Source organism: Ursus americanus, chromosome 1 (genome assembly GCF_024610735.1).
Source record: "Ursus americanus isolate L20-20 chromosome 1, mUrsAme1.1.p, whole genome shotgun sequence".
Lineage (NCBI taxonomy): Eukaryota > Metazoa > Chordata > Mammalia > Carnivora > Ursidae > Ursus > Ursus americanus.
Genome location: NC_142127.1, coordinates 54529316 through 54541746, shown reverse-complemented (window position 1 = coordinate 54541746; position 12431 = coordinate 54529316). Strand labels below are relative to the sequence as shown.

At 32.7% G+C, this 12431-nt stretch overlaps 1 protein-coding gene across 4 annotated transcripts in view; it reads right to left on the bottom strand.

Annotated features, from left to right (window-relative positions):
* AGPS (alkylglycerone phosphate synthase) overlaps positions 1-12431 on the bottom strand; it is a 204373-nt gene that overhangs the window by 34024 nt on the left and 157918 nt on the right. For all 4 annotated transcript variants that reach the window (XM_045806173.2, XM_087861651.1, XM_045806171.2 and 1 more), the window contains 3 exons: positions 9598-9649; positions 4791-4867; positions 2595-2707 (listed from right to left, as the gene is read on the bottom strand). In XM_045806173.2, the coding sequence (XP_045662129.1) occupies positions 2595-2707; positions 4791-4867; positions 9598-9649 (242 nt within the window). The remainder of the gene's footprint in view (positions 1-2594; positions 2708-4790; positions 4868-9597; positions 9650-12431) is intronic.

Here is a 12431-nt window from a genome sequence, read left to right as displayed (position 1 = left end):
ATCAATTCAAAGCTAACGAGGTGGTAGGAACAGAAGATAAAACAAAAGAAGAAAATAAAGGATAGATGAATAATGCCCTAATTCAAAATAAAGTACATAAGCTAAACTAACTTATGAAACTTTAGCAAAAAGAAATTTAGTGCTGCTTTTTAGTTATGCAGAAGAAATCATTTATTGGGGAACAAGGGCTGGCCAAGTGGCATCTTAAGTAAGAAAAATATCCCTGAATCTTTCAGTGATTAGAACAAAGAACTAGTGTCTAGAGAGAAACATGGAGAAAACCAGGACTTCTGCTAGAAAACTGCATGAAGATATTTCCAAGCATCAAATCAAATCAAACCAAAATATCCCTAAGTCATCTGCCTAATGGCAGTCTGGATTGTTAATACAGACGATGTCTACATCCAAATGAAGGAAAACAAGATGACAGTACATTAAGAAATTAATTATAACATAACTAATAAGTAGCAAATAATAATAGCCAAAAAAATGAGACCCCAGAGTCTGACTTTTAATGCTTTGCCTTGCTTTAAATAGATATCTCACTTACTATAAACCATTTTAATGGATGAATTTGATATGTTTTGTTTGGTATAAACAAATCACTCGAATTAACTCAATAGTTCTGGGGCTTCAGTATCAGTATCTAAAAAGACCTGGATTCATCTTAAGAAGTTCATTTTTAACTTTTAAGTTGTAAATGACTGGAATTAATGGGAAAAACAAGACGAATTACATGACAAGAGAGTTCATGACAATTGGTGGCTCAACTTAAACCTGACAAAACGGCTCTGATAAATACCTAAAGATCAAAAAATACACTGTTTTAAGGGTGGCACAGCAGTTAGGCATAAATGAAACAGAATAAAAATTGTTAGGGGAAAAATACTCAGTTTCCCTAATTCTTTCAACAAATGTTCAATCAAGCATCTAGTATATACCAGGTATCGGCAATGATGTCCAAGAAAAGACAGGTCATGCCCTGTAAAAATTATGTCTTACCTCACATAAAAAGGCATTTACCATCATCCTACCCACCCCTCCAGTCCAATAGGAAATGTAGCACATTACTAATGATTTTGCTGGCTACTCTGAATTGTAATTGCACTTAAAGATACTGCAAAGTGCAATTTCTGTGCATGTGTATGCATGTGTGGGGGTGTGTGTTAGAAGTAGGAGGAGGACCAAGGGATTGAGGTGAAACTAAGCAAACTTACCTTATTTATATAAAGTGATTCAAATATTATAGCATGCATTTCCCTACAAGCGCTTCTGAACAATTTTGAAACCCCAATTAAATATTTAAATATATAAAAAACAATTTTTTAAAGTTTCAGTCTCTACTATTTAAGGTTAGAATAGAAATTAAAGATTTAATTTAGATAGAAAAGATTTTAATTTAAATCACCTTAACTGTTTCTAATACCATGGATTTTAAGAAAAAAGTTTAAACATCAAATTATACATAAACTCCACATAACTTAGAAACTAAAATATAGGTACACATACATTTCAAAAATAAATTCAGAGATTAACCTGAAATCCAAGCCTTTTGATTATTAACTGAATTTTTATAGCAGTTACTCTTAACTAATTTAGTTAAAAAATCAGTAATTCCCAAAAAATGTACTGTGAAAGAGGAAAAGTGAAAGAGTAATGAATTTTACCTTTTACTAAAGAAATTAAATTCCACTTGCCAATTTCAGAATAAGGTAAGAATAAAACCAAGAGGCTAATTTGCAATACTCAAAAACAGTACAAAAGTAAACTAAAAATTAAGCCCAAAACTAGATCTTTTTCTAAGAATTCTGCATTTTAACACTACGTTCAAAAAAATCCTAAAAATAAAGGGCTGAATATCCTATGTGAGAAAAATACATAAAGGTGGGGGCACTCTAAAACACAAGGCTACAAATTAAGCGCCCATTTGTTCTCATAAATAGCAAAAAGGGGAAATTAAATATTTACAAAGAACTCAGATTAAGTATAATGTATATTTTAAGCTCTGAAATTAAAAAAAAAAGGAAACTGGTATCCAGGAAACTTAGTTTATGTACTTAGAAAGGAAAGGAAAAAATGTAGTCCTGATAAATGTCATTTTCACTATAGTTCTCATCGATCAATCTCATAATCCATCAAGCAGACAGAAAGAAACCACCCAATCATTATTCAGTTGGTTATAGATGTGAAATGTTTTCTGTTTCTTTATACCAGCACAAAACAGTAAGTGACAAGGGGTGGAGTACAGATAATTTATCAAATTCTTTCGTTTAAAAAATTTCCTTTTAAAAACATACTAGTAACTTGTTTTATACATATACAATTACCACTAAATAGTAAGAGGATTATGAATTTTTCATGTTACTCTAGTATAACAAAAGCAAATATTATAAAATTAGCATTAGTGGAAAAATATAATAAAATATTTAATATATCATATATATGATCACAAATTCTGAAAGTGAAGCAACACAACATATTGACTATCATATATTGCTACAAATTTAATACTTTAAAGGGTACATTAACAACTGCTTGCAGATACCAGAATTTTAGATTAACATTCTCTTGGCATTATGAACTAAAAGCCATACCCAAATTTTGCAGCAATGTCATACACTTGTTTTTCATGTTGAAGAACTTTCTCACGGTCCCCCTCAAAGAGTAATGTAGCGACAGCTAGCTGATTTGGATCAAATCCTTTAAACTACAAAAAAAAAAAAAATTTATTACAGATAAGTCTTATCCTACAAAACAGTAAATCAAAATACATTTTGCTCATTTTTTCTTCTGTTCTGGGCTCAAACATACCAACTCTTTAAAACTGAGTTTTGGAATTTTGCATATGAATCATAAAGAATGTTTAATGCACCTATTCAGATTGTTACAAATAACAATACTAAGAAAAATACAATATTAAGAAAAAGACTTCATTTCAAAGTATGCCATATTGTCAATTGTAATGACATATTGGTAAGTAATACCACAAAGAACTTGTAGGAATTATAACTGCAATAAAGAAGCAAATAAAAATACCAAATGATAGAATATAATGAATCAGCAAGATGTAGGATGAGAAAAAAGTAAAAATAGCATCCTTACATACCAACAATAACTTCTTACTAAATAACATTCTCAAAGGAAAATGTTAAATGTCAATTAAAATATCTAAGAATAACCATAAAAGGAAATATGTAACCTCATTAGGAAAACATGTCTAAAAATAGATTATAAAGACATGTTCTAGAATGCCTCAACTAAGTATATTAACCTGTCAATTCTTGCTCAATATAATATACAGTTTCATTCCAGTTCTGATAGAAACCTTAATGGACTCCCTAAGATGGTGAAAAGTTTCTAAAATTTTTCTAGGTTGATAAACAGGTAAGTTATGATGGATCACAAGGAAAATTCTAAAAAACAAGAACTAGACCTATAGCAATTAAATCCATTTAATTTTTCAAGAACAAAACCTCATTAAAAAAAATGTGATACCTTTTTAAAATTCAATTTATTTAAACTAAAAAAACCAAAAACAGTTCAACCTCTCCTTCTACCCCTCAACCCCTAAAAACAAAAAAAGTTCACCTTCTCCCACCCCTCACCCGTCTCTGGCAGTTACCAGTCTATTCTCTGTATCTATAAGCTTAGTTTTTTCTGTTTTTTAAAATATTTTTTTAGATTGCACATATAAAAGAGATCATACAGTATTTGATACATTAAAATGGAGTCTACGTTTTGAGTCAGTATATAAGAAGATGTCTCAGACATGACATGTCAATCAATATAAGAGGAGCAGGGATTAGTTAGTTAATGGTGCTGCCACAACCTGTTAGCAATCGGGGCAGCAGAAGGTGAAGATTAATTTAGAGCTTTATCACACATCATAAAATTGAAATAACTTTAAATAGTGATAAAGATAAAATTTTTTAAATTCCCATTTAACAAAAAAAGGAAGAGAGAGAAGAAATGATCCCAGCTTGGAAGTGAGTAAATAATCACAGGAAAAGATACAAAATTTTGAAACTTTTGCACCAGAAAGAGAAACTCTTATTAAAGAGGGAGTCACCAAAACAAACAAACAGGGAGTCACCGGACTCAAAAAATTATTCACAACATTTATGACAAAAGCATCTAATTATCCCATTACTCAAAGGGTACACACTTTTCAAAGTACCAAAAAAAAAAAACCATGAAGGTGCCCCCCCTGGCAAAATAACCATACTCAACTAATGCACACAAAAACTGTATCTAGGAAATACAGGGAAATGATGGGTCCCACTGGAATATCAATGAGAAACATTAAAATAAAGTACTACTTTCTCCCCTAGATTCAGTACATTTAAAACATAACAGAATACAACTCCCACATGCCATAGCAAGAATGGAACAAAGAAACAGCACCCCTGTGTCCCAGACATAGTGCAAACTGGCATAACCCTTTAGAAAAGGAATTCAGCAAAGATTTTTAAAAAATCCATACTCTTATTTCACTAGATATAAATATTTACTACAAAAAAAAATCAAACTATAAAAAATCTTACATGCATGAAACTTGTTAATGCAGTGTTATTTTTAGGAACTTCAAATCTGGAAATAAAATTTTTGAAATTAAATGCATAACTGATTCACTTGATAAAATACTCCAACATGAAAAATAATAATTAAGAAATGTACACAGCACCATGAAAAACATCCTTGATAAAAGGTACATGTGAAGGGGGAGAAGGCAGAAAACAAAATTAGTATCATAAGCATTTAAAATTTTAGCATTTGATAAAAATTCTTACCTTTGTAATATAAAACTTCTTTAAGCCATCCAAAAATGATGTGAAAATAGAGGAAACCTGAGGTTTAAGAGCATGACCTAAGAAGAAAAAAGTTCATAATTTAAATTTAAATTAATAGCAAATTCTGTTTTTCAAAAGATTAAGATGCTAGTTTAATTTAGTATCCTAAAAAAGTGAACGTTTCATGTCTCCAATTTTTAAAATCTTCTTATGTTTTATATATAGCATATTTATATTAAGAGCTACATCTTTTAACTTTATCTTCTTTCAAAAGCCACAACTTTCTGTTTACAAAACCTCTTGTTTCTTTTTTTAACTCAAATTACTATGTGTAATTAATACTACATATACTTTAGGTTATCTTTCAATAGTATAGTTTATACATAGTAAAATCACTTCATTAATTTTTATTTCATTAAGAACACCCAATGGTGGCTTAGTTTACTTTTATTCTTTTTAATTATGCAGAAACCTTCAGAACTATAACCAAATATGCAGTCAATGCCAAGTTTAAGGTTGTTTCTTAATTAATTCTTAATTCTTCCAGAATTCTTGGCATAAAACTAGTAATTGCTTCCTTAATCACACCCAGCGAGTTAAAATTGCCAAAATAATATAAACGGTGTCTCAGAGCTGTTAAATTAACATCCTTGCCTGCGGATTGAGCTTAATTGAGTGAAAGTCTTTTTACTGTTCTCTCATTGTTTTCAGAGTAACAACTTCTTAACTCCCGTGACTGTTAGATTAAGAGTCATACATCTGGCCTTAGTGCTATAAGCCCAATTCAAAAAAATGGGGCATACTACTTATATAGAATTTTTATAAAGAATTTTGAAGTCTCCAGTAAATCTGAAATTATCTCCAAATAAAAATTTTATATTTTAAAAACAGCTTTAAGATTTTAGTATGTTGTTTTTGTTTGTTTTTAAGGCATGGATCCCTTCTTTAAAATGGGTGCAAACAGCAAACCAGTTTCTTTGGTGGGGAGGGGGGAGATTTCTAGGGAGAAAAAACTATGACTTGTAGTCTTCTTTATTTCCATTAATCTTTTTTTTTTTCTTAAGTTAGAATCTGAATCCATGGGGCGCCTGGGTGGCACAGCGGTTAAGCGCCTGCCTTCAGCTCAGGGCGTGATCCCGGCGTTCCGGGATCAAGCCCCACATCAGGCTCCTCCGCTGAGAGCCTGCTTCTTCCTCTCCCACTCCGCCTGCTTGTGTTCCCTCTCTCGCTGGCTGTCTCTATCTCTGTCAAATAAATAAATAAAATCTTAAAAAAAAAAAAAAAAAGAATCTGAATCCATAATACTTAACTACATTTTTACTGATTACAATAGGAAACTGTGACATGAAACACCAAGTAACATGTCTTAACCAGAGGTTAAGAGTTAGATATCCATGCTGTAACTGAACAAAACAAAAAACAAAAATGAAGGGCAGATTAGATAGAGATCAACCTAGTAATCTTTTCGAGTTCCTGGATCACATGTTTGGGATTTTTTTTTTCTTTTACTGTACCCTGTCAAAAATGCTTCTCCAGCATAACAGTGCCTTAAAAAAATACCATTTCTAGAAAGTATAAAGTTAGAAATAACATACCATCAAAATATTCACTTCTTGTCTCAAATGGAATTTATCCTACTATTTAATAATTGGAAATAAATAAACATAAATGTGTGAGTGTATCAGTCATATACTTGCAAGAAACTGAAATGATCTGTTCCTCATACAAGCCTTCTGATCCACACATCTTTACATAATGTATGAGGACTCCAAATGTCACTATACTGATGTGAAATAATCCTTAAGGGTCTATGTTCATCTTAACACATGGAAATTTATTTGCACAATTTCCGTTAACACTGGTGGGATTTAGTCACATATATCCCAAATACTGAGTTGACATGATAGCTCTGAAGAATAATTATCATAAAAGCGATACTAACCTTAAGTGTGTCAAGCATCAGTAGTCACCTAAGAGGATATTATCTTTTATTTATTCTTAAATTAATGTTGCCTTTCAAATTAATTACATTCTAAATATATTCTGGCTGCTGTGCTTTATTTTTTACAGTAAATAAAGGAACTAAGTTTTCAAATTTACTAGTTGAACAGTCTGATTAGTATATTTGGTGTTGTTACAGTATTAATTTAAACACTTTTAATTATTTATAATAAATACCTACATTTCAAAGAAGTGACCTCAAACAGTGGAAAAGGTCTTCGGCCTTGGAGTCAGATTTGGATTCAACCCCAGCTCTACCACATACAATCTGTGGGCTTTGGCTGAAACGTCTAGCTTTGGAGTCATTTGTAAACTGGGAATATCACTTTCAGGAACAGTTGTGAGGAGTATATGATAAACTGTGCTACTGATATTGTGCTTGGCACTATACTACTAAGTGCTATTCAAGATTTGTTCACTCTCTTCTGCTAAGTAGGTGATTAAGTCAATCAACATCAGTGCCTATCATATGACAGGTGCAGGAGATATAAAAATGAATAAGAAACATCCCCTAAATTTAACAAACTTTAGTTTTTCAGAGGAAATCTATAGATCATTTCAATGTACTCAATGATATATATAATTTCAATATACTTAAAACATATCATTTCAACATACTGAATTAAAGGATTGCATTAGAGGTAGGAATGAAATTAAAAATATTAACATCTAATAATAAGGCTTGTGCTTTGTTAACAACCAATACGGTGCAAACACTGCCAATCAGCCATATGGCTAGTAAAAAGTCCTAGACATCCCTTGCTGTGCTAAGCATTATTCTTTCGTTGCTTGATCATGGAGCCATGGCAGGATATATAGATGGAAAGCCTTCAACAGGTAGTGAGAAATCAAAAAGGTCATAGATAGCCAAGAAGCAGAATCAGATCTGTCTTTTCAAAGAATCACTTTGATGACCATGTAAAGGGTGGAAAGAAGAGACACAGTCCAGACTAGAGACGGTAGAACCTGCCTTAGAGCATGTTCCTAGATATAGCAATGAGAATGTGGAACAGGGACAACAGATGGCCAGAAGGACCTCTTCTTTAAACCTTCATTTTAAATTGTTAAAATCCCAATTAAAAATAAAATCTAGTCAAATCATAGTTAATTTTACAAACATGTCTATGTCTAACATAATTCACTATAATAACAGCATATAAATGGATAACATATTATTAATCAGACACATGGCTCTCTAAAGACCTAGAACTCTAAATGCAGGCCAAAACACACAGAAGGCTTCATTTTCATTTGATTTAACTATTTCGTTATTTATAGGACACACTTACCTTAAACTTTTTTTTTTAATTTTTTTTTTTGGTAAAGATTATTTATTTATTTATTTATTTGACAGAGATAGAGATAGCCAGCGAGAGAGGGAACACAAGCAGGGGGAGTGGGAGAGGAAGAAGCAGGCTCCCAGCGGGGGAGCCCAATGCGGGGCTCGATCCCATAACGCCGGGATCACGCCCTGAGCCGAAGGCAGACGCTTAACCGCCGTGCCACCCAGGCGCCCCACTTACCTTAAACTTTTATCAGTAGTATAGATTTTGAAAATAATTTACTTAAAGGAATAAAAGCTATGACTTAGAAGAATCTAATTTTAAAACTAACTCTTGATATATTATGAACATGACTTCCTTAAGTTTCTATATAATTATAATAATCACTCTTCCCTAAATTAAAATCTAAACTTCTTTTAAGTAGAACAAACAAAAGCCTGCCTATCTTAGACATTAGTATTTACTACTGAGCAATCGTTCTTATAATTTCAGGGGCTGTTCTGAAGACCTGAAATCTATAAATTTGACAGCATATGGAGAAAATTTACAAGCAATAAAACTGAATTAAAAAGATGATAAACTGTGTCAGAAAGCTGAATACTTTAAAGCAAAATAGGGACAAAAAGAAACATGGTTATCTCCTAGTGAATTCTCCACCTGAATATTCCAATTGTACCTTAAATGCAACCCATTGTAAGGTCTCTTCCCCCAAATCATCATCTCTTCTTCTAGACTGTTATTCAATCCATGCAATCAGTCAAATCAGAAATCTGGGAGCTGCCCTCAACTCTTCCCATTACTGAACCTTCTACAACTGGTTGGTAAACTGAACTTTGGGAAATTTCTGCCTTATTCTCATCCATTGCTCCTGCCTTGATCAGGACCCCCGAAATCTGCCTCCTGAATCATTTCAACCCCTCTTCCACACTTGCACCATTCTACTCCATCCTGCATAATGCTAGCAGAATGGAGCTTTCTCAGATGTAAGCTAATTTATTTTATTCCCTCTACAAGAAATCCCTGCTGACAAGATAAAATCCAAATTGATCCTGTAAAGCCCTGGTCCACCCATCCAGTTATCTCTTATAACAACTCTCACCCACCTTCTCTTTGAGCCACATTGAACTATTTGAAGTACAAACATGCCACTGAGGTTTTACAATTCCCTATTTTTTTGCTGATAAGCGAACAAATTTGGTAGAAGGGAAAAGGCAAACTTCTATTCCCCTTTTAAAACTTAGCTTAAGCATGACCCTCCTTTAAGAAGCCTTTCCTGACTCCCCATGTCAACATTTGCACACCAGGGTACTCAGTACACTCTTCTTTCACAACACCTGCAACAATCCTGCACTCATTCCTTTATGTAATTGTTGTCCTCATTAGACTGCGAGTTTCCTGCAGGACAGGAACTATAACACTCATCTTCCTAACTCTTCATTCAGAACTCTTCCTGGCAGGTAACAGCTGTTTCACAAATTTTATGGCTTCATGAGCAGTTTTTAAAATGACCACTCCTTACTTACCAAACTGAAACTGTTGGTTGTCCATGAGGCGGATAGATGCAGGAGCACATCTCTATTTTAAAAAGAAAAAAATGTGATACAAATTTAATACTGTAAAGAAGCTAGACAGGTAGAATAGAAATGTCATCTTTCTATATCTGAGATCAGTTAAGTTCCTAGGAATATATACAGTAAAAAAAATTCTTAACATTTTATATAATTTTAAGATGACAAAACATCAGTGACTTGTATAAAATATTTGGAGGAGAAATCCACATACATAATACACACACACATATGTTGCCAGATCTTTAATTTGCCTGCAACTAGATCTCTTTAATGCCTAGCAAAGATCTATGGAAATGCCTAAAAGAAATACTGGGCCTTGAAGTGGATTATTTTAAAACAAAGTAGAAATTTCAAAGACTAAAATCAATGCCTAGAACACTATACCATTTGTGAATTATAATGCATCCTCAGGCTCTAATATCATCTTTTATTTTTTTTATTTTTTATTTTTTTAAAGATTTTATTTATTTATTTGGCAGAGAGAGAAACAGCCAGCAAGAGAGGGAACAAAGCAGGGGGAGTGGGAGAGGAAGAAGCAGGCTCCCAGCGGAGAAGCCTGATGTGGGGCTCGATCCCAGAATGCTGGGATCACGCCCTGAGCCGAAGGCAGACGCTTAACAACTGAGCCACCCAGGCGCCCCTCTAATATCATCTTTTAAAACGAAGAAAATGATGGTGGATATACACTTTTAAAATGAAGAAGATGATGGTGGAATTTTTGTGAGTAAAAGCACTTTTTAAAAAAATTATCTGTGATGTCTTCACACGTAATTCTAGCAACTGTTCTTTTTATCCCTTCTCATAATCCATTCTAAATAGAAAATTCTGGACACTATCAGACAATGTCCAGAATTCTAAAATCTTTCAAGGTTACTTGTACGAAATTAGCAACAAAACTCTGAAGGATAACATTATGTATCTAAAACTGTGCCAGTGTTAAATTTAATCTGGGTGCCACACTAAAAGCTGCAAGGAAAGAAAAATGAGGAGAACCAATAGCCATATAAATTTTGTGATGCCGAAATATACAATACAAACGCTAGAAAGGTTTAAGCTAGCTACAATTTTTCCATAATATTAAAGCAAGCTGGACTCTAAATACAATTCTATTTTCTATGTTAATTTTTAACGTGGTTAAACTTCTCCCAAGAGGTTGCTTTCAGATGACGAAATTTTCACTGTCATAAACTTTTTAAACATTTATCTTCTGAGTAACAACATTTATCAATAAAATTTGTATCAACACGACATTAAGATTTGTGCAGATCGTTCAAAAGAACAAAACCTAATACATAACTGTGCGTTATAACATTTTTGCTATTATTCACTTTTAATTAAATAAATACTTAATTTTATAAAATCACTCATAATATACATTTTATTTCACCCAACAAAATGGCAAGATTCTTATTTTGAACACTATACAGTTTATTTACTCACCTTTGATACTAAAGGTGAGATAATTCAATCTACATTTTAAAAAGTCACTGCCAAATCTATAGAAACAGTATTAGGTAATTTTATATACAGAGCATAATGATAACTTATTGCCTTACTTTTATAGAATCCTGTGATATCTAACTTATTTTCACATGTCTTATTTAATGCAAGAAACAACCCTATCAGGGTAGCAAAACTGGTATTATCCCCATTTTTCAGATGAATACATAAGAACCAGAGAGGTTAAAAGACTTGTCTGAGGTCATATGACTGTTAAATAGACAAAACTAAAAGACAGAACTAGGACCAAGATATCCTGACTGCTGGATAAGCAATATTTCAAATACACCACAAAGCTTCCCCAAAAATCACTTAACACACAAACATACACCACACACACAGCTTTAAAGTCATATTTGAAACAAAAATTATATGAAAACTATCCATTCACTATACAGTTATAAAATAAAATAAAAAATATACAACCTGAGTAATTTCAAATCTTTGTATAAAGGTATCTTTGTAATTGGGTTATGCTTCTAAAAACCAAACCAGTTTCCAAAATACTAAAGAAAAAAATCAATCTTCCTATTAAAACAGGCACATCAACTTTTTTTAAATTTATTTTTATTCTTATTCATTTTTTTAAGTAGGCTCCACGCCCAGCATGGAGCCAATGTAGGGCTTTACGACCCTGAGATCAAGACCTCAGCTGAGATCAAGAGTCGGACACTTAACTGACTGAGCCACCCAGGTGCCCCAGGCGTGTCAACTTCTACTAAGATATATGAAGCCTGATGAGACCAAGTTTCTTTTCTTCATAAAATAAACAGAATATCATATAACATACATATTTATATGTTTTGGCTTAAGCACACCAGTAACATATAAGTAAGAATTCAGAGTCCTTCTGTCGTTATTAGAAAAACAAACTTTTTTTTTAAAGATTTTATTTTTAAGTAATGTCAACACCCAACATGGGGCTCAAACTCACAACCCCGAGATCAAGAGTCAAATGCTCTACTGACTGAGCCAGCCAGACGCACCCCCACCCCCAAAGAACTTTTAAATTCCTAACAACAACTTGTAACTTCCATCTCCTACTGTCACATAGATTCTACTATTCCTATGCCTTTAGCAAGTGTTATTAATGAAAACAACCAGCATAGGTACATATATATCAGAAAATGGGGGGGGGAGAGTACATTATATTTAGTACAGTAAATTTGTAGTGAAATTCAATCTCTGAAACAACTAAAATACAATAAATATGAAGGCCTTGATAAAATCTTGGTTTGAAAAGACTACAAAATACATCTTGTGTATAACTGAAATAATCTGATTGT